Source organism: Meriones unguiculatus, chromosome 1 (assembly GCF_030254825.1).
Source record: "Meriones unguiculatus strain TT.TT164.6M chromosome 1, Bangor_MerUng_6.1, whole genome shotgun sequence".
Lineage (NCBI taxonomy): Eukaryota > Metazoa > Chordata > Mammalia > Rodentia > Muridae > Meriones > Meriones unguiculatus.
The window spans coordinates 5,718,156-5,745,671 of record NC_083349.1 but is presented as its reverse complement, the minus strand read 5'-3'; the positions used below and the strand labels follow the sequence as shown (position 1 = coordinate 5,745,671).

The window sequence follows — 27,516 nt, the reverse complement described above, 5'->3', positions numbered from 1 at the left end:
TAGCCACTAAGCCATCTCTTTACCCGCTTCTTCGCTCTAAGGAGGGGGTCGTCAGCATAGCCTGCCTGTGAGAGCTAGTACCATGCCTGGGACACACAAAGAACCAAATGAGGGGGTGATTGCTGCCGTTAGGAATAGATATGCACAGCTGGAGATAAGGCCAGTAGCAGAATGCTTGCCTCACACGCTCAAGGTCCCTGGTTTGATATTCTACAAGTATTCCCACCAAAAAAAAAAAAGGATATTCACACATCTAGAGAAAATACAGCAAGTAACGACACATTATAGGCCAGAGGCAATTGTGCAGGAAAAGAAAAGAACTTACAGACAGGCTGCTGGAGATGGATCTGGCCAGAACTTGGCCTGTCTCTTAGATGGGTTATAGAAAACATGCATTTGCATATTGGGATTGCTAGTGTGTAGAAGGGAGACAGATCTAAACAAGAAACAGCACAAAAAGCATGTCATTTATAAATTACAAGGTAGGTGTCATGACCCCTGCCTGCAATCTGCATTCAAGGTGACAAGGCAGGAGAATATCAAGAATTAAAAAAAATTTTTTTTTAATGTGGTCCTTTTAGCTACATCTCACCAATTAAAAAAAATGGGGTTGTGGAATATTAGAAATGGTTAAGCAGCTAGGAATACTTACTGCTCTTCCAAAGGACCTTCGTTCAGTTCCCAAGACCCATATCAGATCCCTCACAATTTCCTGTAACTCCAGTTTGGGGGTGAAGGGGTCTCATGCCCTTTGACCTCCAAAGGTACTGTATATGTGATGTGTGTGTGTGTGTGTGTGTGTGTGAATAAACTCATTCAGGTACATATGCATATTTTTAAGTCTTTAATAGAAGAGTTGTGGCTTTCAATTGCATCACACCAATTTTGTAAAGGTGTTTTTATTTATTTTTATCTTACATGGGAGAGTATGTTGCCTGCAAGCATGCCTGTGGATCATGTGTGCGCCTGAAACCCTTAGAGGCAAGAGGGCACCAGAACCCTTGGAACCTTGGAACTAGAATTCCCTTCAGTCACAGCATTTCACCAATAATAAAGAATAATAATACAAAGAATTCTAGGCTTTCCTCCCCTACATAGACTGTCAACCCCCAAAAAATGACAGAAGGGGATAGACGGAGGGTTCAAAGTACTTGTGCTAAGACCATGAGGCCCCGAGTTTGTGTCTCCAGCACCAGAGTGAAAAAAGCAGTGCAGGAGTGCACTCCCATAATCCCAGTGGGTTGGCGACAGAGCTCCGAGGCCCGATGGCCAGCATGTCCATAGAGATGGGTCAATGACCTCGAGGTTCAGTGCCACGTCCATTCGCAGAATGAAATAAAATAGGGTGGGAAGTGACTGAGGGAGGAACCCAGCACCGGCCTCTGGTCTCTACATGCATGTGCGCATACATACTTGCCCACGTGCACACAAATAAATGAACAGTGACTAGTAAAGGAGGTTTAGATGCAGAGGCCCTTGCATCTTCTTCCACCCTGTACTCGGCTCCTGGGGGGATGAATGAGGCCATCTTGGGAGCAAGGAACTAGGGATGTGCTGCTTCTGTTGTCTTCCTCGGAGAGCCAGAGAACAGAACCTCGGGCAGCTCCAACTTATCTCAAGCATCTTGCTGTTCTGGACCTAGTGTTCGGGGTCTGGGGTAAACTCACGGCAGCAGGCGTGTTCCCTCTGGACTTTGTGTTCTTGTGCTTCTCTCACTGGCAGGCTGGGCTTCCTCGGGCACTGCAAGGACATCTGGAGGCTCCCAGCAGAGGTGCTCGGCCAGCAGAGGTGCCTGACCACAGGTTTGCAGAGAGCCTGGAAAGCCCCGGAAAGGCAATGGCTACGTGGTCATTCATCTGATACCTGACAGTGATTTCCACGGGCCTGAGGCAAAGGGCATATTTAAACATTGTAGAGTAGATGATGTTTGGGGACATCCAGTGGGAGAGCTGGGTGGGGAGGGGGGCTTTAAGTTTGGACTGAAGGTAAAGAGGGATTCAAATTGCTCTTCCTGATTTTGCATGTGAGAACAAGATGCTGTAAACTTAGTTGTCGTTCTTAAAGCGAGGACAAAGCTGTACTGTTTAGACTTGGAAAAATGAGTGCAAAATGGGGCTCATGAAGCCTTCAGTGCCTGCCTGGCAGCTAGGAAATACGAATAGAATCCAACATGAGGTCAACTCAATTTTTATGTAAGTTTTACACATTTTGGCTATATACCATAAACATCAGAATATCTGTTTGTGGGCTGGAGAGAGGGCCCAGTGATTAGGAGCACTTACCTCCCTTGCAGAGGACCTAGGTTTGATTTCCAGTGTTCACAAGCTCTATTGGCAGCATGAACCTGGGGAGCAGGGCCTAAAATGAGTCAGATTACAGTCTCATGCAATCAACAGTAAATAGCCTTTTTTAATTTTTTTTTTTCTGTGAGGAATAAGAGTCATTTGAGTAAAGTGTGTAATCATGAGAACAAGCCACAAGTGGCAAAAACATGTTTTTCTAGAGAGCCATATATGCCCATAACAATGCCACTGGGTAAACTCAGCAAGGTAAGCTCACTCCTATCCATCTCACCTGGGAGGGGCACAAAAGCACATTCCAGGAACTGTTCATGCTTTTGAAGAAACTGAGGTCACAGACTCTTGTTTCCTTGAAGTTTTCTCATAAGCCCTCAGAATTCCCCTCACACAACTCCATTCTTGGACTGTGTCACGAGCGCTTGATTATACTGGAGGACTTTAACGGAGATGCCACAAAGGGCGGCAAGGTATTGATAAAAGCCAACGCCAGAATGATTTTTTAATGCTGCTTTAACCACACTAATCACACAGATATCCAAGAGTTGCCTAGCACATTATACATCCTATGGGGAATACAACCTGGCCACAGGTACGGGCTCAGACACTTTTGGCTCCAGTGTCCGGTGTCTTCCAGGTCCCGGAATGTCTTGGTTCAGCTGGACCTCAGATGCATCCTATGATGACTTGATAGGCCTGGGAGTTTCTCTGCTCCAGCCGGGCCTCGGGTGCAAAGGAATCTGTGGTTGCTCGGGAGCTGCCTTCCGGTCTGATAAGGTGGTCCTTTCAGGGCCGGTTTGTTAAGGTGGTCTGGGATTTTCAAACAGCCGCTTGGGAATTGGCTGGTTATTGGCAATCTTGTGGCTTCCTCATCATGAGTCTAGCCTACTGTGCCTGCGTAGGGTCAGGCTGCAGTTTTATACACTTTAAAGCATGGCTTGGCTTATTGCTCTTTCACACGCACCAGCTGCTAATCAGCTGACATTACCTGATTTCATTACTTAATGTCTTAAGGACGTTACTTTAATTGTTATACTTCATTCCAGAGCATCGCTTAGCTTACCATTCTTACACACACACACACACACACACACACACACACACACACACACACACGCCAGCTGCCTTAAGGGCATTACTTAGTTACTGTCACTAAGACTATCTTCTTCTCTATCCTTGACAGCTCTGCTGTCTCACAAGCTCTCAATGCCTTAAGGGCATTGCCCAGTCACTGTCACCAAAAATGTCTCTTAACTTTGCTGCCGACAGCTCTGCTGTCTTACAAGCTCATTACAGACTGTGTTCTAACACCCAGCACCCACACAGTGTGCAGTTCATAACTGTCCGTAATTCTAGTAAATCCGATGCCTTCTTTTGACCTTTACAGGCATCAGGCACATATGTGGTGCACATACATACAGGCACGCAGGCAAAACATTCATACACAAAATGAACAAATATTTAAAAGAATTAAAGACTACCTGGGATTTTGTTGGTGGTTCTTCTTCTCCTTCTCCTCCTCCTCCTCCTCCTCCTCCTTCTCATGAGGCAAATGGGCTGAGAGAGTTCCAGTTTGTCCTAAAGTCAAAAAGGGGAAGAAAAGATCACTCTGAGGCCTAGTTCATTCTAAAGGAGACACTGTCCCCATGATCTCATGTAGTCCTATGTTCACAATCCAGAAAAAAAAAAAAAAAAAAAAAGGCAGCCTGGAGGCACATACCTATAATTTTAGCACTTGGGAGGTGGAGGCAGAAAGGTCAGCTCAGACTCATACTCAGCTAAATGAAGAGACAGGGCTGAGCTACATGATCATGATTCTTGTAGAGTAACTCTAGAAGAATCATTGTATCTAGGGTAAACATGAGAACAAAATAGTTGGTTTTCACTGTATCTAGGGTAGACAGCAGAATGAAGAGTTGTTTTCAATCTAGGGTGGACATGAGAACAAAATAGTTGGTTTTCACTGTATCTAGGGTAGACAGCAGAATGAAATAGTTGGTTTTCACTGTATCTAGGGTGGACAGCAGAATGAAATAGCTGGTTTTCACTATCTAGGGTAGACATCAGAATGAAATAGTTGTTTTCACTGTATCTAGGGTAGACATCAGAATGAAATAGTTGGTTTTCACTGTATCTAGGGTAGACAGCAGAATGAAGAGTTGTTTCCAGAAGTACTTTGACCTTGAAGAAACCATCATAGGAAACAGTGACTGTTTTCTGTTATCGATAGAGTCGTTTTTCTGAAGGAGCTTTACAGCCTTTGCCTGACTTTGGTCACAATATGGTCCTGGCACACCTGGAACATCCCTCATTATTGGGTACTGCAAGCAGTGTACAATAAAGACTAAAGCTGCAGGTATGTGATGTGATGCTTTCCTTCGTGGAACATAGATTAGATTAGCATCTTTTGTATGAGGAACTTTTTTTACGCAAAAAACAACTGTTGAGTAACTATCAATAAATATGCTTCTGCACAGCTGTTGAGGTTCAGTTCACTGAGGCTGGCCCTACCTGCTGTCTCAGAGCTTGATCACCTTCTGAAGAGACCCTTTTCCTTCAGCTGTCCACGTAACTCACAACACTGACAGACCCTGGCTCGAAACAATCCAACACCCAACACCCCCTACCTCCGCCCCTGGCAAAATACAGTAACAATTCTTCAACCTCTTGTTACCTCTCATTCCTAGTCTCAGCTTCCAGACAATTCTGTGTAAACTCACGGCACTGCATGCAGTCTGTTCTCTTCTTCTTAAGAAATCAGCTAAAGTCGCTGACTCAGTTGTCTTGCTTAGCTGAGAAACCTGTACACACACACCAGGCTTTCTGCTCACTGAGCACTGCCTTCCTGCCACAATGCATCTGAATGGGGTCATTTTCATCAGGGATTTTTAGTAACCTCCAATAAGTGGACCGAAGAACTTCATGGCTATAAATCAGCTCTTTGGCACCAACATTCCTCAGATCTCTGACGTTATTACTACCTTGAGAATCAACAAATGCTTGTTGGAGATGTAAATGCAAGACTCAACTCTCAGCTTCCAGGGGATAGAAAGATTTATTCTGAGCTAAATACATGTGACACTGGCCTTTCATAACTCAGGTCGCCCTGAAGAACAAGTCTGATGTGGAAATGGACACACCAGCTATAAAGTCAAAGACCAAAAATCAAGTGAAATCAAAGCATTTTCTAGATACACTAGTAGGGACATAGGTAGGTGGCATACAGGAAGTGAGAAAACTGCTCCAGGCTAGTTTTGGGGCACTGGGTTCTGATTCTGTGTATCCAGGCACTGTTTCTGGACTGGAAGAAATGAAGCTTAGTTGGTAAGTAGGTTAGCAGGACCTCGGTCCAGCGGTGAGGGTGGGAGAAGCAGCCTTCTCCAAGAAGTTTTCAGTGAAATATCTCTTTTTTATTGGGGGAAATAAGGACTATATAAACCTCGAAGAAGTGGGTAGGGGTTTCTGGGTGAACGTACACCATTGGCTGGGGCTGATGTGCTGGGGATGCTTCATTTGCATGAAGAGGAATTCCAGATGCTAGCTGGACATGTCTTTATGAGGAAATAGGAAGTTTTAACCAGAAACCTGGCCCCCAGGTTACATGACTACCTCAAAGGGTGACAGAGATGGGATTATAAGGCTCCGAGCACCAGGGCATGCAGGTCCAGGACAGGGAGGAGTGGTTCTTACTCCTGCCGGTCTCAAGATGAGATTTTTCCGGGTTTGGACACCTCTCGACCTCACATTTGGTCGAGGCTGGCTCCCCAGTCCATGGCGCACCTCCCCCATATGTAATCTGATGACATTCTTAGCTTTGGGTTGGTGGAAGCTAGTGGCCTGTTAACACATTTTAAGTTTTACCTGATAGTTAAAAGAACGTTGGGACAAATACAGAGGTGGATGATTCAAGACTCTTAAAGAAGACTGAACGTAGCATGAAATCATTTTTGCTCTAGATGCAGAACATTTCAATTCTCCATAGCCAGGGAACTCTTGTAAATCTTTAACATTGGTGGACACACTTCCCAGAGGACTTCAATTTACAGGAAGAGGCCCACATAACTTCTTACATATCCCGATAAGGAAGCAGCATTATTTTGTTCAAATGCCAATCACTGATCCTTAGAGTGGCCACAGGGTCCCTGGCAAAAGCCAACACTAACCCACCTCATCTGCAAAGGACCCAGGTACTCAGAAGGTAGACTCAGGGATTAGGATTTGCCACTTAAATGTTTTGCATCTCAAGCTCCCCAGAGGCAGTTGCAGGCTGGAAATGAACGGCCTTCCCCTGGAAGCCATGCTGTTTGCACAAAGGCTCTCCTCTCCCTGTGCCCACTACCTGCATGTCTCCTGGGGTTCTCCTCCTTGAAGGTTCCTTCGATCCTTGGGTTCTAAATATTCACCATATATGATAGCCTGATTCAGATATTCGACAGGCTGATTGAGAATGGCCTGACTCTCCTCTACAGCTCTGTCGCACACCCCTGACATTCACATCCCAAGGACTCTGGAGACTGGCTTTCCCAGAAACTTTACCTACTTCATGTCCTGGACCTAGGAGAGGATAAAACCCCCACCTTCTCTTGGATCTCAGATGTCCTCACCCCGGGGACCTAAGACCACCCTCTCCTCAGTGCTAACCTTCATGGGCAGGCCCCAGGATCATGGCACCAAACTCACCTATTTATTGACATTCTGTGGAGCTGGTGTGACTATGGGGAGAGCCATCCAGCTCAGTGTCATCTGTGAGTGAATCTAGAACATCCAGTTCTTCAGAGTATAAAATGCCCAGAAGGTGGGGCTGGAGGACCAGAACAGCTCAGGCCCCCTAAGTAGGGGCCATGTAAGAACAGAATGCCTCCATTTAGTGTGATTTCTAGGATGATTTCAGAGAATTTTCATCTTTATTCCAAGTGAAGAGGCAACTCCCTTTTCTGACATGATACATAGAACCCCAATAAGAGTCTTTCAGAAAGTGACCCAGCAGGACCACTGTCCCCATGAAGCGGTCAGTGGGGGCCTGTCTTATCAGCTTTCTCAGACTCTGATGTAGGAGGTTCGGCAGCAGCTGCCTGTCAGGCCTTCTCTCAAGTGGTCCCTGATATGTGATGGAGATGATCATGAGAGACCATCATCTTCCTCCCGTCCATCTGTAAAGATGTTTCTCTTTACTCACTAAACATCCTGGGGTCATTTCTTTGTACATTTTTTAAATTACATTAATTTAGTGTGTGCATGCATTTGTGCACATGGCCATTCCACATGGTACAGAGGAAAACTTGTGGGAGTTGCTTGTTTTCTTCCACCACGGAAAGGTCATAGTATTTGGCAACAAATTCCCTTACCCACTAAGCCACGTTGCTGGTCCTTGGAAAATCTGTTAAATAGTCTTCTTTTAAAATATAAATTTATTTATTTAATGTATCTCCATGTTTGTGTGTGTACACATACATACAATGCCTACAGAGTCCAGAAGAGGGCATCAAATCCCCTGGAGCTTGAGTCACAAGTGGTTGTGAGCTGCCTGCTGTGGGTGCTGGGAACCTAATCCAGGTCCTCTGTAAGAGCAACAAGCACTCTGAACTGCTGAGCCACCTTTCTAGACTCCTAAACAATCTTTAGTGTTTACAGCAGTTTAACCTTGCAGCAAAGCTGAATGGCAAAAAAGGAGATTTCTCATGTACCCGCTGTCCTCACATTCACAGTCTCTTGTGTTGTGATCCTCTTCCAGATGGTCCACTGTCACAAAGGATGAACCTACATGGACATATCACGGCTCACCCTGGGTGTTGTATGTGCCTTATCTTTGTCACACAGTCACTTCCAATATGGACACAGCACTGAAAATCTCTTTGAGACATCTATATTAACTATTAATTTCTTTAGCTCTGACTAGCTAGGAACTTCTTATGTAGACAGAGCTACCCCTTGAGCTTACAGAGATTTGTCTGCTTCTTGCACTCCTGGACATTTCTTTTTACTACTTCTGTCCTCTGCCCTGCCATATGTCCCAAATAAGCAGTCCCTACACTGCCCTGATCATCTGGCAATGATATCTAGTCCCTACATAATAGAGTGCATGTTGGCCTCCTGTGAGGTGTGACCAAGTGGGATCAGGATTCAGGGTTTAGTCTGGGTGTGACTCAACAGTCCAACAACCGTATCTCTGATCCATTGCTTGTAGACCTTTTGGCAGCATATGGACCACACCCATATTGAATAACAATACAGTGAAGACAAGAAGAGGTGACCCAAACATTCTTTCTTCTGTATTGTCTCATGTACAATCTGTCCATGACACTGTCTCTAATGAAACCTCTTAGGTACTAGGCTTCATTGTCCTCCTGTGCCTGCTATTGGTCTGCAGAGGAATCCTGTGTAAAGGGAATATGGGTCTTGGCAGAGATTGACTCTGATGGACAACAGCGTCTAGGTAGACTGGATCCTTCAGATAGTGAGGAATTTAGTGGCCCAATCCCACTGCAGAGATGAGGGCTCTGAAGACACTAAAGAAGAGGAGCACAATCTTGTCTGCTTTAAGGTCAAAGCTCCTTCATGCCTCTTCTTCAGCTGGGAATCCAGGCATTAAAGCATCTACGGGAGTCGTTCTGGGAGCCATTGGAGTAGCTGGTGTCATAACCCTGCTTGCAATCTGCATCTGCCTGGTCTTGTTCATGGATTTGGGTATGGAGATGAGGGATTGTAAGGAGCTATGGCCAGGGCTTGGGAGAATCCAGGCAGTAGCCACTTAAGCTTGGGTATACCCTGGATGTCCAGAAGAGGGGGCAAGAAGAGGTCCTTGGTATAGCTGCATCATCGGAGCTACTAGATGACCTGCCTGATCACGTGTTCAAAGATCACGCAATGACCCTTAGTTGAACAAAGCAGGCTAAAAGAGTGAAGGTTCTCAGGAAGAGAGAAGCCAGGATGGTAATAAACTCCATTCACCTGCCACCAAGCCAGCATCCTGGATGAATGAGATGTATATCCTCGGACCCCATCATCTCGCAGAAAATTCCTGAGCCTATGCTGCTGTCCCATACAGCAGTTCAGATCTATGTATGTCACCAGCTCCGTCCACTCTTTTCAGGCACAGCGAAGGTTTCCAATCACGAAACAGTAACCAATGAGAAAGCCGTACATGACAAGGATCCCAGGGGAAGCGTGCATACTAGGTTACATGAAGCCACACAAGTTGAGACCAGGGCTTGTCTTCACTGTGCATTTATGTAGAGATAGAGTGGACTAGAGTCTTGAGTGTGGATTTTTTGGGGGGGAAATAGATGAGATGTGGCTGGCAGGCTCCGCTGGTTAGAACAGCCACCCTGAACGATTGAAGCTGGCTCCGGGGTTTAGGCTGTCTACTTGCTGCCTGGACATGGGACTGTGAGGTACAAGCCTAGAAGTCTAGCGTGTCAGAGCTCCCTGAAGGACATGGCGGGTTCCACACTGCATAGGCTGTTTGCATGTTGCTGTGGTAGAACACTCTGACCAAAGGCAACTGTAGGAAGAAAAGGTTCATTTGCAACTCCCCAGCCAAAACCCTTGACTGAAGGAAGTCAAGGCGGGAGCTGAAGTGGTGACCATGCTCGCTTCTTTGGCTTACTTTTCTGCTGACTTCCTCCGGCTTGCTCAGCTTTTCTTCTGTATACAGCCCAGATCCCCCCATGTAAAGGTTGGGATGGGGAGACTGTAGTCGGTACAGCACATACCCAGACACCAAATTCCCAGCACAGAGGAGATTTATTACCCTGGATGGGCAAGTGGGGATGGAGGGCCTCTGGGTCAGGCAAAGGCAGGCAGCAAAAAGCAGAGGAGGGTTGTTCTGTTTTGTTGTTTTTGTTTGTGTTTTTAAAAAGGAAACGGGGAATCTATGCTAGGGTGAGTTGGTAAGTCCTGATTGGACAGGCCAGCCAGTGTAGCCAACTAACAAATTTGGATGCTATCCCTGTGTGTCTAGTCTCAGGAATGAGTCAGTGGCCAAATAAGGGAATGAACCTTGGGGGTAGCTTTAGGAATGTAATCTAACGGTTTTTAGCAAGGGAAAGGAAAGGAAAAGAGCAAATGCTGTCAGCGCCATGTTTGCAATGCTGGAGCCAGTTAGAGAGCCCTTCAAGCTGCCTAAGGATGAGACTGCCCACCATGAGGTAGATCCTCCCCTAGTAACTAACAATCACATGACACCTCCCCCCCACATTGGCCAAACTGATGGAGGCAATCGTCAAGTGAGTTTCTCTCTTTCCAGGTGTGTCAAGATGACAACCAAAAATAGCCATCACACTGGGTCTGCTTTTCACGATGTCATTTATGCCCCATAACCCAGCGAGGACCCAGCCCCTCTCCATCCTTGCCCTCTACCACTTTGTCATCTGTAAAGTGCTTCAGAGCTTGTCTGTGCCAGTTCTGAATACACTTTGCAGTTAATGCTCATGAGGTCAGGCACTAGGCCTGTAGCTTTTAGGCTCATTGAAGCTAAATAGTGAGATTTTTGTCTCTAAAACAACATAGTCCATGGTCCCATTGATGGATCAGGGTGGGAGCTCAGACTCTGAACAAATTGATGCAACACCATCAAGCAGAAGCCTACCTGAGGGCATTGAACCAAGACAGCTCGGTGTCTCCACCTCACAGATGTTAGAGACATCAAAGACTCCCTAGCTGTCTACAGTTGGCAAGGTGATCATAAAAATCACAGACGCTACTACTGTGGCCTCTCTGGGTAACTTAAGGAACTCAGTTGTCAGTGACTGACATGCTCAGCCTTATAAGTGGGTCACCTCCACTTTGGTTCTTACAAGAATGAGGAGCTTCTGAGACATTCATGTGGAGATCAAGGCGAGATATCCAAATCTGGAGTCAAGAGATGGTTCCACACGGGACAGAATCTGGGCACTCTCCAGCTTAAGACCTTCAAGTGGATAAAACCACAAACAAAAGGAGAATGCGCAGAAAGTGCCCCAAACCCTTCACCACTCAGAGTCAGGGAGATGAGGAGGAAGAAACAAGCAAGCTGGGAAGAGAGGCGGCTGAGAAGAGGCGCCGAGGAGGGCGCAGAACTGGGTCTGTTAGTCGCAAGTGATGAGGTGCAGAGGAGGAGAATGGATGTTTCAGGTGCTGACCAGTGCAGGAGGCCAGGGGCGAGAACGATGCTGGGATTCAAGTGAGTGGATCAAACAGTCTGGACACCTCCGGGCCTGGGGAAGAAGTCTTTTGGAATTGCTGAGAGTTGAAGAAGGATGGTTCGGTGATTGAGGGTACTTGCTGCTCTTGTACAGGTCCTGAGTTCAGTTCCCAGTACCCAGATCAAGTGATTCACAGCTCCTTATAGCTCAAGTTCGGGCAAATCTGATGTACTTTTCTGGCATGTACAAGTTACCAGACACACGTGTGGTACACATAAACTTATGCCAATCCACACACATACATTTAAATAAAAATAAATCATTTTTCTTTAAAAGAAAGTGTCTGGGTATAGGTTGTAGACAACAGGAGCCCATAAGGTTCCTCTTGAAAAAAAAAAATTTAAAGTAATAAAAAATCAGATTGAGCAGAAACAGCCCCAAATTCTTCTGTCTTATGATGGGATCATGATAATGTCAGCGTTCACGGTAACTGCTAAGAAGACAAATAGAATGGTCTGCTGCTGTTTCTAAACTACCTGATGCTCACATTCTCTCCCTGCTTACTGAGAAGGGGCCATTGGCCTGTTTGTTATAGAGGGAGTATGGGTACATGTCTCCACCTACTGGTCAGGACGCTGCAGGGTGACTGGCAGAGAGATGTCATTGACTCACCTCCTTCTCCTCTCTCTAAGCACAGTGATACACCTGAGAAGTAATGCCAGAGACACGCAAAGAGGACTCGAGCATGTGTTGACAGCGTCAGTTGGTCTGGGCCTTGGGGGTGAGGAAAAAAAATAGAAGAGGAGCGTCTGTATCCACTTCACACATCCCTTACTGGGAGGAGAGTCTTCAGAACTCATCTATCCACCGAGACCCACAGTGTGAGGCAGTGGTGGGAAATCACGGGCTCATCCATCTCTATGTGAAACAGGAGCTCTCCCAATAGCGACACGCAGCTGCTTCATTCCTTCACCGATAGTGGAACCAGTTTCTTCAAGCGTGCAGTATAGACTGAGGGCCAGTAGCTCTCTAGGCATTCTCCAGACATTCAGCGCCAGACTGAGGCTGCTGAGACGTCAGCTTGTGAACTATCAGCGTCCAGATTCTTGGCCTCTCCAGTGTGAGACAACTATTTTATTCAACAACTATTATATTCAACCAGTTCTGTTTCTTTAGAGAACCCTGACTAACACACACACACACACATACACACACACACACATGCAGAGAGAGAGAGAGACTTAACAGCTTCAACATGTTTACTTTTCCTCAGCACTTCCAGGAAGTTCTAGATCAACATCTTTACAAGAGATCCCTCCTGAGGCCTCTCTCTCTTTGGCCTGCAGATGGAGTCTTCTCCCCATGTCCTCATGTGAATGTCCTGTGTGTGTGTGTGTGTGTGTGTGTGTGTGTGTGTGTGTGTGTGTGTGATGGGTAACCTCTATTGCCATCTTGAGATCTAGATCTAGACTCCCCTGGAACTCACCTGGCATGGCAGTGGGTGAGTATCATGGTTAGGTTAATGGCAGTGAGAAAACCCACCCAATTTTGGTGGCACCATTCCATCAGTTGGGGTCCTAGACCAGGGAGCTGAGAACAGTCTTTCTTTCATCTGCATCCAGCTTCCTGACCAAAGCTGCAATGCGGCCAGCTGTTGCACGCTCCTGCAGTCACGACGACCCCACCACAGTGGGCTGGAACCTCCAACTCTGAGCCAAAACGCACCATTATTTCCTTAAGTTGCTTTTGTCCGGATAGTTGATGACAGCAACAGGAAATTGATTTAAGCAATTAGTGACCCAATCTCCTCCTCTTCTTCACACACTAAAGAAAACTTCATTAAACTTATTTTTCTGCATATGCGCGTGCATGCCTGCCATGGTACCAGGGTGCCACCATGCACAAGTGGGGAGGATGTCAAAGGGCAACTTTTGAGAGCTGGTTCATTGTTTCCACAGTGTGGGTCATCAGGCTGAGCGGCTCGCGCCTTTACCTGCTGAGCCGTGTCTCTGACCATCAACTCTCAATAAAGACGGATGAGAAGCAAATGCTACCCAGGGCTCAGGAGAGGAGGGGTGGGTCCTTCTCACTGGCTGTGGCTCCCATGAGGCCACACATGGAAAGTGGAAGTGTTTGTTCTCCAAGGGCCCTGATAGCTCTGATAACCTGTGGGTGGAAAGTTCCTTCTCTGTGGTCAGTCACTCTCTGTCTTCATTCCTAGACTAGATCAGTAGGAAGTCTTCTAGTCCTACGACACTGAAGCCTGTGGCTCTTGCCCCAAGGATCCACTTCAGACTGACCAAGTTTTCTTTCTCTGGCCACCCACGGGAGCCTAGGGCCTTTCACTGTGTGATGCTGTGGCCACTCCTGCTGCCCCTGCTGTGGGCAGGTGAGTAGGGACAGGGACAGGCCTGGTGGGACAGCACCAAGATAACCCTCCTTTCTTTGCAGGGTCCCTGGCTCAGCAGGAATATGAGCTCTCGGTGACTACTTCAGTGACGGTGCAGGAGGGCTTGTGCATCTTTGTGTCCTGCCAAGCTCAGTACCCCTCCAGTGGTTCCGTCTTTGGCTATTGGTTCCAGAATGGAGCCAATGCAAACAAAGACTCTCCAGTGGCTACCAACAACCCAGCTCGCTCAGTACTGAAGAAAGTTCAAGGTCGATTCCATCTTGTGGGTGGCCAAGACACCCGTAATTGCTCCCTGGACATCAGAGATGCACAGAAAGGTGACACAGGAGTGTACTTCTTCAGGGTGGAAGGAAGTGGTTCTATGAAGTACAGTTTTCTACAGAAGACGCTCTCTGTAAATGTGATAGGTATGTATTGAGTGGATATGTGGGGGTCCTTGTTCTAAAGCCTCCGGGTGCTCTGTAGACCAAATAATGAGGCTGGTTGGTGGGGGAGCCAGGCTTGAAATAGTCACCCACAGTGATCCTCACCAAGTCTTGTGTCTCTCTCTGTCTCTGTCCAGCTCTGACTAAGATCCCTAAATTCCAAGTCACAACCTCCCTGGTGTCTGGAAAGTCTACCCAACTGATCTGCTCTCTGCCTTGGGCCTGTGAGCGGGGGACACCCCCCATCTTTTCCTGGATGTCATCTGCCATCACCTCCCTGGGCCACAGAACCACCCTCTCCTCAGAGCTGAACCTCACACCCAGGCCCCAGGACCACGGCGCCAACCTCACCTGTCAGGTGACCTTCCCAGGAGCTGGTTTGACTGTGGAGAAGACTGAACAGCTCAGTGTTGCCTGTGAGTACCAGGCCAGGAAACCCGGGTCCCTGGGGAAGGGCTGTTAGGCATGTGTGGTGGAGGGGAGTAGAACTGGGTGATGGGTCCTGAAAGTGTGGAAGAAGAAAAGAGTGCTGGGGTGAGTGGCAGCAGCTGCTTCCTCTCTGAAAAGAAAACCGCCATGTCTGTCTGCCCAGATGCTCCACAGAAGCTGACCATCAGGGTGTCCAGGGGAGATGATTCAGGTAGGGCTAAATCTCTCTTCCCTGGGATGGGTGCGGGGACTGCCTCCTAAGGAGATATGCAGGTGATCTGGAGCTTAGGCAGATGGGGAAGGGGTGGTGTGGTGTCCTCACTCGCTCCCTTCCTCCACTCGCTGCACTCTTCCTGACGGCCTCCCGCCTCCGGCCTCCGTCTTTCTCAAGGCACAGGCTTCAGTGTCAGGACTTCGTCTTCCTCCCCAACCTGCCCACCCCAGCACCTGAGTCCTGCCTGCTTCCCAGCTTCCTTCTTCTCTGTGAGCTGATTTTGTCAAACTCAAAGTGTGAGGTGTGTCTTATTATGCCTCAGCCTCTGTAACATGATCGAGAGGGTGACTTACACAGCAGAAATGGATTCTTCAGCTCTGAAGTGCAGGAGCTCCAGTTCTAGGTGCCCGTCCACTTGGTGGACGCCTGGTGATGGCGCCCTGCCTGGGCTATAGATGGTCTTCTCCCCACTCCTGTCTCTAAGTGGCAGAAACAGACCGCACAAGCACTCTGCCGTCTTCTTATAGCTCATTAATTCCACCTTTGGAACCTCTATCCTGTGGCCTCATCTACCTTAATTATCTCCCAAGGCATCTCCATTATATTGGTGGTCAGGCTCAAAAATATGGATTTTAGTACAATATAATTCTGGCCATATAAAACTTGGTTCTTGGTGTCTAATATTCTCCTGTCTTAGTTGACCATCACAGATATTCTTGCATGCACACTTAAACACACACACACACACACACACACACACACACACACACACACACACACTAGGGTGAGAAAGAAACATATTTTTTTTACACACAGGCTGGAACTATGCCACTGAGCTAACCCTAGACCCTTGTTAATGAGGTTCCTAAAGAAACTAACTCCCCACAAAAGTCAAGGCCCTAAACTTAACTTAAAGTTGCAGGAGGCCAGCTGTACGGGGATTGCAGAAGCAAATAGCTGATCATACTCCAGACACACTGTTGTAAAAGGAGACGACAGACCCTGCAGTTTCAAAACAGCTAGTCTAAGAAAAGCAGCTAACTTCCCTATGTTCTTCTAACACCCCTCTTCCTCCTTTCCTGCCTCCTAATGAACTCTGGTCACTGTTTCTGAACCCTGCTCCCTGATCACTGTGTGGCCCAATCTGGAGACACCCTCTGGCACTGAATAAAGCCTGCCCTAGGTGTCTGAGCTTGCCTAAAGTCTCATATCTTGTTTCTTCCTACAAACTTAATTCTTACTTATCCTTATGGTTCCTCCATGGTCAAATTCACTCTGCCATGATGCATGTGACAGTCAAGTGCAAGTGACTGAATTAACCACACTCCCCCGCCCCAAACTTAGCTTTCTTGGAGACTTCCTTACTCACACATAGTAGCAGCTCCATGGTTTTCCGATGATACGATTACATATTTACCTACTTCTCTCTTGACAGAGCACTGACATTACTTGTTTTCTGTTCAATAAATGGCTTACATGAAAACTCTCTACATTTGTGACAATGTCTACAAAGTTGCTTCCTGAGGAAGAGACTTCCAGAACAGAGGGTCCTTTGTATTTCACACACACGCTGTCAAATTGCACAACATGGACTTTGCCTTATTCATATTTCCAGGAACAACGTCTTCCTCTCCTTAACAAACAGACCCACCCTCCTTGATGTCATACGGGAAGTCACTGTCATTTTCCTTCACATTATCATTCTCTCAAGAAACCCAGTCTCTTTTACGGTGTTCAAGTATCATTTGTGAGCTGTAGGTGTGGCTCAGTTGGTTTTGTGTTCTCCTAGCGTACCAGAGGCCTGGGGCTGAGTCCCTAGCATTGCATAAACCAAGCATGGTAATTGCGCCCTGTAATCCAACACTGGAGAGGTAGAGGCAGGAGGCTCAGAAATTCAGTCACCCTCATCTGTAGAGTGAATTTGAGGCTGCCTGGGGTGTATGGGAGAACCTCTCTCATAAAACATAATAACAATAAGCTGTACTGATTGGTCTGTGGCAGTTTCCAAAGTCATCTGAAACAAGCTTTCTGTTAAGGAGGCAGCCGATGGCCAGGGGAAGGGACTCTTCAGTGTCCTTTGGCTAGCAAAGGGTTATTTTGTCTCACCGTGGACAGAACATTGTGGCATTCTCCCCGGACAGCTCCCCTGTCCTTCCAGTCCCCCCTCAGCCTTCCTCCTCCTGGAATCTCTCTGGGCCTTTAGGACAGCTCCACCATAAAACCAGTTACCGTTACCGTGCTGTGCCATACCTGCTTTGGGTACCTGTTGCCAGGACTGTGAGCTCCTGGGACGCAGCTGTCAGGCTCACTGAGTCAGGCCTTAGTGTTCTTGAGAGATAGAAGGGACAGCACAAGCATGGCGTCTGAGCTGACAAACGCCAGGAGGGACGAGTGGGGCCCAGGGTCGTTCTGATTTTCTCATACTTGTAAAAGATTCTGTCTGTCTTCACTCTTTATGGTGTGAGGCCATCAGCAAGAAGAAAAGAAAAGATAGACATGGTAAGAAGAGGAGATACAAATGTGATAAAAGGAGGAGAAAGGTGGAATGTCCTCTGCGACAAGGTTCAGCCTTCTCTCTGCCTTCTCAGAACCTAAGGTCCTGCACAGTGACTCAACTCTGCAAATCCAAGAGAGTGAGTCCCTGCGCCTGGTCTGTGTGTCGGACAGCAATCCCCCTGCCACGCTGAGCTGGAAACACCTGCCCCAGAAGTACCTCCCGCTCTCCACCCCTGAGGAGCTGCATCTGCCTCGGGTGGAGTTGGAGGACGGTGGAAAATACGTCTGCCAAGCTCAGAACCTGCTGGGTACCCAGGTGGCCTCTGTGAGCCTCAGCGTAAGGAGTGAGTTGGGAGTTGATGAGGGATGTGGCATTGTGACCACAGCCTAGGAAACCCCTCTGATCTCTTTGTGTTCTACTCCGCAGGCCTTCTCCAGCTCCTGGGACCCTCCTGCTTCTGGGAGGCTGAGGGCCTGCACTGCAGCTGCTCCTCCAGGGCCTGGCCTCCCCCGTCCCTGCGCTGGCGGCTGGGGGAGGGGCTGCTGGAGGGGAACAGCAGCAATGCCTCCTTCAAGGTCACCTCCAGCTCCACAGGACCATGGGCCAACAGCTCCCTGAGCCTCTCCATGGAATTCAGGGCTGACCGTAGACTCAGCTGTGAAGCTTGGAATGACAATGGGGTGCAGGGCGCCACTATCTTGCTGCTGCCAAGTAAAGAGGTCACAAAGGGTAAGATGTGGAAAAAGGAATGATTTCTGTCTAAATCGTAGAAGACATTGGGAGTGAGCAAAATGGTGCTGACTCGGTTAAAATGGGGCTAGAGTTCATGATTTCATATCTGCTGGCTTGGTAGGAGGTTTGGGGGACACGAAGCTGTTGTCACACACAACTGGTCTAGGCAGAAAGGACCTAGACCAGGACGGAAGTGGACGTTCTCACAAGTAAGGACGCTAAGATGCCTGTTTGGGAGGAAGACTTTTCATCACTTGGAGTCTCTTCTTTTGGCAGACAAACCTGAAACCAGTAGTGGAGGATTGGTCCAGGGGGCCCTTTGGGGAGCTGGTCTCATGGTTTTGCTCGCTGTCTGCCTCTGCCTCATCTTCTTCATGTGAGTGGTGGTCTCATTTGGTGTAATGTAATGATTGTGGAATGGTCAAAGGATCTCTAAAACTCAGCCCAGTGAGATGACGATCCAGGGTTAGCAGAAATCTCCTTGGACAAGTACAGGGTCTGTTCAAATCATGCAGTCCTATCCACTGAAGATCTTTTTGGTTTTGGTTTGTATTATTATTATTATTTCTATTTTTAATCAATGTATTTATTTACTTTACATCCTAATCAGAGCCTCCTTCCTCCTCTCCTCCTGGTCCTGCCATCCTTCCCTCTTTTCCTCTTCCCTCCCTTACCCCTCAGAAAAGAGGGGTACCAGCATATCAAAGTCATATCAGGACTGAAGGCATCCTCTTCCTCAGTGGCCTGGCAAAGCAGCCCCATTAGAAGGAAATTATTGAAAAGCATGCTCCCGCTGTCCCTGACTATGTCAGGTCCCATTACTAGGGAACCCACATGAAGACCAAGATATCCATTGGGTACACATGTGTAGGGGGCACAGGTTCAGTGCATACAAGGTCCTTGGTTGGAACTTCAGTATCTGGCAAGCCCCGCCCCCCTGAGCCCAGTTTAGTTGTCCTTGTTGGTCTTCCTGTGGAGCTCCTGTCCCCTTTGAATCCTTCGGTCCTTCTCCTCACTCTTCCATAGGCTGACTGTGCTCTGCCCAGGGTTTGGCTGTGAGTCTCAGCATCTGTTTCAATCTGTTGCTTGGTGAGCCTCTCAGTGGACAACTATGTTAGGCTCTGAGAGAAGAAAAACCATGGGCATCTCTGAGACAAGCTGGAGACCTGCAACAGGGTAGGCTCCTGAGACGATATGGGGGTGACTCTAGCTGAGACCCCTAGGATAGGGGGACATGAAGTCCAAAGAGGACACCCTCTAACCAGACAGGACTCCTAGTGGAGGGAGGGAAACACCAACCCACCCACAAAACCTTCTACCCAAAATTTACCCTGCCTGCAAGATGTGCGGGATAGAGACAGACCAGAGGTTGAAGGAATGTCCAGCCAATGCCTGGCCACACCATGAGAGAGAGCCAACCTCTGACACTACTAACGACACTCTGCTATGCTTGCAGACGAGAGCCTAACATGGTTGTCCGCTGAGGATCTTCAACTCACAGAGCAGCCCAAGTACATGGACTCTGTACTTGGTCTTTCCTGGTCCCAAAATCCATCCAGCTGAGCTGAAAACCCTGATCTCTTTCTCCAGAGTGAAGGTCCTCAGGAAGAAATCAGCCTTGAAAGTAGCAGGCATCGAGAACAACCCTCCTGCCGTAAATGGCGGAAGCGTGATTCTGCCCAGTGTCTCCGTGAGCTCCCCCACCCAGGTACCCGGACAGCCCAGCACATCAAAACTGAGCTTCTGCTTCCTCAAATGTCGCCCCAGCATCAAACTTTCCTACTGCAGGCTGCAGACCTGGCTCTTGCCCCCACCTCTGTCTCCTGCCCATTGTTCCTGTCAGCAAGGCACTTTCCAACGCAGCTACTACCTGCTAAGCCTTCACAGCATTTTCCTGGGCCTCAGCACTGGCCTCATCAGCGCAGGAATTCCAAACACAGCTATTGAGTCCTGCTTGGTCCTTACCATCCAAAGATGTGTTGTCAAACAGAAATCGAATGTCAGGCTGGGCATGGTGGGGCAGGCCTCAGCACTCAGGAGGCTGAGGCAGGAGGATGGAGAGTACAAAGCCAGCAACCTGGGAAGTTGAGGGTCTGCCAGAGTAACTTGGGAGATCCTTATACAATCAGCAGTGGTAAGAGAGCTAGGAGTGTGGTCCAGTGGTGCAGCACTTGCCTGGATCTACCAGTGGGAAAAAGAAGGTGTGGTTAGAGATGAAATGTGTAAAATACAGCAGTGATGGGCTGGGCTTGTGGCCCAGGGGTAGGGCACTTGGTAATGGGTGTGGCTCGGAGGTGAGGTGCTTGCTGGAGTTTAAGTGTGATGTGACTAATTTTTCGTAGAGGTTTTTTTTTTGTTGTTCCAACCCCACTAGGGGAGGAGAGAGGGGGAAAGAAAGAGAGAGACAGACAAGAAGAGACACAGGGAGAAAGAGAGGCAGAGACAGAGACAACAGGATGTCAGGCTTGATGGCACATGCCTATATTCCTGGTGCTTGAGAAGAACGAAGAAGAAAAATGTAAAGTTTGAGGCACTTGGGTTACGTGGGGAGTTCCAGGACAATTGGGGATACTTAGACGCTTAGTTTTAAAGATTTTTAAAAAAGTAAAGAAAAAGACTGTTGGCTGTTTGTATAACATAAAATCTTCATTAGTCACATTAAAAAGCAGAAACACATAATATCAAATTTCATTCCAGACCACACATCCAAATGACTGTGATTCAAATTTATTACCAATAACCAAATGTAAAAGTTATTGATGATGTGTTCACATTTTTCTTAATTGGAGGTCCTCGGCCTTTCAGACCTAGGGCATCTGTTCCCACAGCGCATCATCCCCGATGCTCCCTCACAATACCTGTGCCGCGTGTTCAACATCAAGACCTACAGAATGACATTCAAACTCCCTGGGTTTCCTGATCTGTCCTTGAGTGGAGCCTTAACCATCGTCCATGCATCAGTTAAGATGCCCGCCTCTGACAGGCAGATGTGTCCCTGCTCTCCCACGTACTGAGAGCCTCACGGGGGGCGGGGGGTCTAATTCAGGCTCCTTGATTCTACTCATCAGATTACAATTACATAAAGTTTTAATTTTTTTTTTTTAAGATTTTACTTCTTTAGGTTTTTGGGGACAGGGTCTCGGTGTAGCCCAGCTTGTTCTGGAACTCACCATGGAGCCAGAGGTTGGCCCAGACACCATCTTCCTTCTAAAGCCCTCCTTCACCCCCCCCCATCCCCAAGTGGTGGGATTGCTGGCATGACACATCTGGCTTCTTGACAGTCTGGTGCTATCTTTTGTGAGTTATTTAACTTGAATCAGACTATGTTCATATCCATAAAATGGGAAAGGACGAAGTTGTGAGGACTTAGTGAGACTGTAAGATTGACACCAGCTGGGGACGGTGCTGCACATTATTAGAACCCTTGACTATCATGTGCAAAGCCCTGGATTTGATCACGAGTGCTGTGTATGCAGGTGTATGTGCACATAGGCACATACCTGGGCAATGTAGGGCATGGACACATATTCATATGTTCATGCATCATTAAAGCTAAGGCGAAAGCATGAAAGCGTGGAGTAGGCACTAAGGAAATGCATGTGAAGTAGACAAATGAACAAATCCGTGGCCAAGTTCTGAGTTCCTTTGGTGATTCTTGCTGCCATCTGCAAAGGCCTGACTGATGCCCTTCTCCAATCTGGTTCCAGGGTCACCTGAATGCATCAGGGTCACAGAACCAGAAAGAACAGCCGCGCCTTGACACAGCCCCACTCACCCTGAAGGATGAGCTTGAACTCTACTATGCCTCCCTCTCCTTCCAAAGCCTGCGGCCCCGGCAGCCACAGAACGAGCAGTCCATCAAGTCTGATTACGCAGAGATCAAGATCCACAAGTGCTGACCTTCCTTGCCCCATGAGCCCCAGCACGGCTGGAGTCCCAGGAAAGCATGGCTGGGGACAGCGAGTTTTAGGGGGAGACTGATATCAGTGGCCTCTAAGCCAAAGTCTATGAAGGGGAAGAAGGGAGTCTCAGAAGGAATGAAGGCCATAGAGAGTCCTGGGTTTGAGTCCAGATTCAGTATTACCCCACAGAAGCCACCTTCCCTCTCTGTGCCCTCTCTTCCTCCTCTGTAAAGTAGGGTCATATTCGTGCGCTGTGTCGAGAAGAAAATGTAGTGTTTATTGTTGATTGTGATGCTTTATGTTGCCTCAGCAGAAGGAGGGACATTCCGACTTCATTGCACACTTGGATTTTACTTGCATATTTTTAAGAACGTATGTTAATTCTTAAAGTGATTCTGTTTTGAAGTATGACAATGTGACAGCTACATGTATCGCAGATTGGACTCAGACTGGATGTTCTGCAGTCTCTGAAAGATCACACAGATGCCATGTAGATCCCAGACTACTGTATCCAGCAAGGTTATCAATCACAGGGCATAAAGCTAATATATAAAGACCTTCCACAAATCACTAAAAACAGCAGACAATCCAGTAAAAAATAGCATAGGTGACTGGCCAGCAAGCAGAAAGGTGATCAGTCATTGCTTGTCAATGAAAGATAAATAACTACCAAACTGTGCAGGAGTTCTGCTCACAACCGCAAGATGCAGCTGCTCATCAGGCCTACGCAGCGCGTTCAGGGAAGGATTGGGGATAAAGCTCAGCAGTGGAAGGGTTGCCTAGTACGTCTGAGACCCTAATGTGTTTGATCTCAAGTCCTATAAAAACAGTGAAATGCACCCAATGCCCATCAGAAGTAAGACAGACAAACAAGTTACATAATGTTTATGGGATGGAAAAATAGCATCTTGTACATGTGTGAGTTTTGCAAATGTAACACTGAGTGATATAATCCAGACACAGGGTCTCTAGTGTATTATGTTATTAGCACAAAGCTTAAAAACAGGAAAACTCATCTTTGGCATTAGAACTGGATTCTTGCTTGTTTGCTTTTTGCGATTTATTGGAAATAGATTCTCTTCTCACACAATGTATCCTGATTTCAGTTATTACTCTCCTCCTCTCAGCTCCTCTCTACCTCTCTTCCCATCCCAATTCACTCCGTTTTTGTCTCTCATTAGAAAAAAAAAAGAGGCTTCTAAAAGGTAACAACAAAACATAACCAAATAAAATACAACAAGATAAAAAGAAAAACAATAACTTCAAAGTTGTACAAGCCAAACCAACAAAAGAAAAGAACCCAAGATAAAGCCCAAGACCAAGGAGTATTCACACATTCAGGAGTTCCATAAAAAACACTGAACTGAAATCTGCAGTATATATGCAGAGGACCTCCTGCAGACTCATGTAGGCCCTATGATTGCTGCTTCGGTTTCCGTGAGCTTATATGAGATTTGCTCAGTTCATTTAGAGGACTTTGTTCTGGTATTCTCCATCCCCTCTGGCTCTTACACTCTTTCCACCTCCTCTTCTGCAGGGTTCATCGAGATGTGAGGGGAGAAATTTGATGGAGACATCCCACTTAGAGCTGTGTGTTTCAAGGTTTCTCCCTGTCTGCACTGTCTGGCTGTGGGTCTCTGTATTTGTCCCCGCCTGCTGTAGAAGGAATATTCTCTGATGGCAGCTGAATAAGGCACTGATCTAAGAGTATTCTGGTGTCAATATTATAGGTGTCATTTTACCACTTCATTTTGTTGTTGTTATTTGTTTGTTTTAGGAAAGGGTTTCTCTGTGTAGCCCTGGCTGCTATGGAACTCGCCTTGTAGACCAGGCTGTCCTCGAACTCCTAGTAATCCACATGTCTCTGCCTTCGGAATGTTGGGATTAAAGGCGTGTGCCACCCAGCTACTTTTTTTTTTTTAAGGCCAGTACTATTCAGATTTACCCTAGGTCTCTAGGTTAACTAGCCTCTGGTTCTTGATCACCCAGGCAGTGTCAGGTATAAGCTCCGTCTTGTGGAGTGAGCCTTAAGTAAAATCAGATTTGATTGGTTGCCCCCACAAGCTTAGTGCACCATTGCCCTAGCATATTTTGCAGGCAGAAAAGCATTGGAGGACAAAGGCTTTGTGGCTGCTTTGGTGTGTACTTTTTTCTTTCGACAGCCTGCAGAATACCTGCCTGCACCAAAGACACTAGAATGTATGCGTGAAAGTTCTGTATAGGAACCAGCTCGACCCCTCCATTTTCAATGAGTTGTGTAGGTTTTGTCTTCAGCAATGGGTCCTTGCTGTCAGTTTGTGGAGAGCAACCTATTGTCTTGTTTGGGGATTTCCATGGGACCCCTTTGACCAGCAACTAAATTGGATGTAACCCAGTCCTGGTATTGGAAGCTTCCTTTGAAGACAAGAGATGTCCAATTGGGATTCTCCCGTTATTTGGAGACTGTTTTTATGCCAATACCACACTGTTTTTTTATTACTATAGCTTTGTAGTGCAACTTAAAATTAGAAATGATGAGAATTCCAGCTGTTTTTTTTTGTTGTTGTTGTTGCTCAGAATTGTCTTATCTATTCTAGGTTTTGTGCTTTTCCATATGAAATAGAGAATTGTCTTGTCAAGATCTGTGAAAAACTGTGTTGGAATTTTGAATTTTGATAGGGTTTGCATTGAATCTGTAGATTGTTTTTGGTAGGATTACTATTTTGACCATATTAATATTACAGATCTATGAGCATAGGAGATCTTTCCATCTTCTGATACTTTCTTTAATTTCTTCATAAATGTCTTTTACTTATGTGGTTAAAGTTATTCCAACATATTTTTATATAACTTGAGGCTATTGTGAAAGGTGTTTTTGTTGTTGTTGTTATTTCTCAGTCTATTTGTCATTTGTATAAAGGAGGGATACTGATTTTTGTGAGCTACTTTTATATCCAGCTACTTTGCTGAAAGTGTTTATCAGCTTTAGGAGTTCCCCAGAGGAATTTTTAGGGTCACTTATGTATACTATTTTCCAATTTATTGTCGTTCAAGTTATTAAAGCATGTCTTTATGAGTCTCTGGATTTTCCTGATATATATTGCATTTCTTTTTTGTTTCTGCTGTTGTTAACTTGGATATTGTTTCATTGATTCTTTGTATTGTTCTATGTCTAGTTTATTGATTTCAGTTTGATTATTTCTTGCCATCTACTCTTTCTGGCTATGATTTCTTCTTTTTGTTCTAGAGCTTTCAGGCATGCTGTTATGCTCCTAGCAAGGACAACTCTCCACCTGTTGTTTTTTGTTTTGTTTTAATGTAGGCCCCTAAAGCAATGAACTTGCCTTTTAGAACTGCCTTCATTGTGTCCCATAAGTATGTTATGTATTAATTTTTATTCAATTCTAGAAAGTCTTTAATTTCACTATGACTCATTTTTCATTTAGTGGAGAGTTGTTCAGTTTTTGTGAGTTTTTAAGTTTTCTGTTGGTTCTGCTTTTGTTGACATCCAGCTTTAAACCATGGTGGTTTGATACAATGCAGGGAGTTATTTCAATCTTATTGTATCTGTTGAGTCTTGTTTTATTTCAGAGTATGTGTTAAATTTTGGAGAAAGTTCCATGATATGCAAAGAAGAAGGTATGTTATTTTATATATGGGAAAAATATCCTGCAAAGATCCATTTGGTTTATAATGTCTGTAAGTTCCAAAATTTTTCCATTTAATTTTTGTCTGGCTGACCTGTCCATGATGAGAGTAAGGTATCAAAGTCTCCCACTATCCATATGTGAAGGTCAAGGTGTGATTTAAGGTGTGTTAGAGTTTCTTTTACAACCTTGGGTGCCCTTGTGTTCGGGACATAGATGTTAAGAATTGCAATGTCCTTTTGGTGGCTTATAAAAAAAATGAGTATGTAGTGTCCTTCACTATCTCTTCTGATTAGTTTTGGTTTAAGGTCTATTTTGTCAGATATTAAATAAATGACTATACTACCTTAGGTTCATTTGCTTGGAATATATTTTTCTATCCCTTTGCCTGGACGTAATGCCTTTCTTGATTTTGAGGTGTGTTTCTTGGGTGTAGGAGAAAGATGGCTCCTGTTTTCAAGTCCATTCTGTTAGTCTATTTTCTTCATTAGGGAATTGAGACCAACGATATCAATGACCAATGATTGCTGATTTCTCTTATCTTGTTTTGTTGTTGCTGTTGGTGGTGACAGTGCTGGTGGTGTGTGTGTGTGTGTGTGTGTGTGTGTGTGTTCACATGCTTGTCTTCTCTTTGCTTTGCTGGCATAAGATTATTTATTTCCTGTTTTCATGAGTGTAACCTCTTCAGGTTGGAGTTTTCCTTCTAGAATCTTCTGCAGTGTTAGATTTGTAGATAAATACTGTTTAAATTTGACTTTATCACAAAATACCTTGCTTTCTCCGTCTTTGGTGGTTGGGAGTTTTGCTGAGTACAGCAGTCTAGGCTGGCACCTGTGGTCTCTTAGAGTCTGCAACACGTCTGACCAGGCCCTTCTAGCTTTTAAAGTCCCCATTTAAAAGTCAGATGGAATTCTAGTAGGTCTGCCTTTATATGTTACTTGGTCTTTTGCCCTTCCAGCTTTTAATATTCTTTCTTTCTCCTGCACTTTTGGTGATTTTATTTTATTATGTGCTGATGGGGCTTTTCTTTCGGGTCCAGTCTAACTGGTGTTCTGCGTGATTTGTGTACCTTCATAGGCATCTCCTTCTTCAGGTTAGAACATTTTTCTTCTATGATTTTGCTGAAAATATTTCCTGGACCTTTGAGCTGGGTTTCTTCTTCTTCCTCTATTTTTATTATTTTTAGCTTTGGTCTTTTTATAGATTTGGTCTTTTACAGATTTCCTGGATGTTTTGTGTCAGAAGTGTTTTGGATTTAATATTTTCTTTAACAAATGTATTCATTTCTTCTATCATATTTTCAATGCCTAAGATTCTCTCCTGTCTCATATTCTGTTGCTGAAGCTTGCCTCTTGTTCCTTTTCAACTTTCTAAATTTTTCATAATTCCTCCAGTTTGGGAAGGGTTCTTTTCTTTCATATTTTTCCTTTCTTTTTAAATTTTCTTTATTGTTTCTATTTCCATTTTCCGGTCTTGAGCACTTTAATTCATATTCTTCCACTGTTGGTGTGTCCCTGGATTTCTTTAAGGATTCTATTTATTACCTCTTTAAGGACCTCTATCATAGTCATAAGAACTGTTTTAAGATCTTTTTCTTGTGATTTTGCTATGTCCAGGGCCTGCTGTGGTAGGGTTTCTGGGCTCTAGTGGAGGCATACTGTCCTATCTATTATTGATTGTGCTTTTATGGCTGTGTCTACGCATCTGGAATTGTTTGAGTTCTTACTGACTCTGTGGCCAACTATAATCTGCAAGTTTAAGCCAAATAACCCTTTCTGCTCCTAAGCAGCTTTTGGACAGGGTATCCTATCACAGCAGCAGAAAGGAAACTAGAACAATCATATGCTACATCGAGAGGTAAG

General features: G+C 45.9%; 1 protein-coding gene and 1 long non-coding RNA gene across 5 annotated transcripts; one reads left to right on the top strand and one right to left on the bottom strand.

The window, feature by feature from the left end:
* Positions 1-246: 246 nt before the first annotated feature.
* Positions 247-2,779, bottom strand: LOC132655752 (uncharacterized). Its single transcript, XR_009593562.1, has 3 exons — positions 2,283-2,779; positions 1,668-1,815; positions 247-436 (listed from the first exon to the last, which is right to left on the bottom strand). It is a non-coding gene; the product is annotated as an uncharacterized LOC132655752 (long non-coding RNA).
* A 10,825-nt stretch (positions 2,780-13,604) lies between these two features.
* LOC110553701 (sialic acid-binding Ig-like lectin 5) lies at positions 13,605-23,118 on the top strand. Of its 4 annotated transcripts, XM_060380463.1 has the most exons (11): positions 13,605-13,808; positions 13,871-14,236; positions 14,392-14,670; positions 14,847-14,894; positions 17,486-17,737; positions 17,821-18,123; positions 18,403-18,502; positions 19,717-19,834; positions 20,916-21,133; positions 21,233-21,423; positions 21,834-21,966. In XM_060380463.1, exons 1-10 carry the CDS (start codon positions 13,772-13,774, stop codon positions 21,402-21,404), a joined length of 1,893 nt encoding a protein of 630 aa, XP_060236446.1. In that variant the 5' UTR covers positions 13,605-13,771; the 3' UTR covers positions 21,405-21,423; positions 21,834-21,966. The 4 variants fall into 4 exon arrangements, with proteins under 4 accessions (XP_060236446.1, XP_060236469.1, XP_060236455.1 ...); XM_060380486.1 differs by lacking the exon at positions 21,834-21,966 and having other exon boundaries at positions 13,607-13,808; positions 20,916-21,086; positions 21,233-21,371; XM_060380472.1 differs by lacking the exon at positions 21,233-21,423 and having other exon boundaries at positions 13,608-13,808; positions 20,916-21,086; positions 21,834-23,118.
* The last annotated feature ends 4,398 nt before the right edge of the window (positions 23,119-27,516 follow it).

Coding starts and splice junctions, on each gene's coding strand:
- LOC110553701 (XM_060380463.1), top strand. CDS start 13,772: ATGCTGTGGCCACTCCTGCTGCCCCTGCTGTGGGCAG. Junction 14,671..14,846: donor TGAACAGCTCAGTGTTGCCT/GTGAGTACCAGG, acceptor CTGTCTGCCCAG/ATGCTCCACAGAAGCTGACC. Junction 19,835..20,915: donor CCGTGAGCTCCCCCACCCAG/GTACCCGGACAG, acceptor TCTTAATTGGAG/GTCCTCGGCCTTTCAGACCT.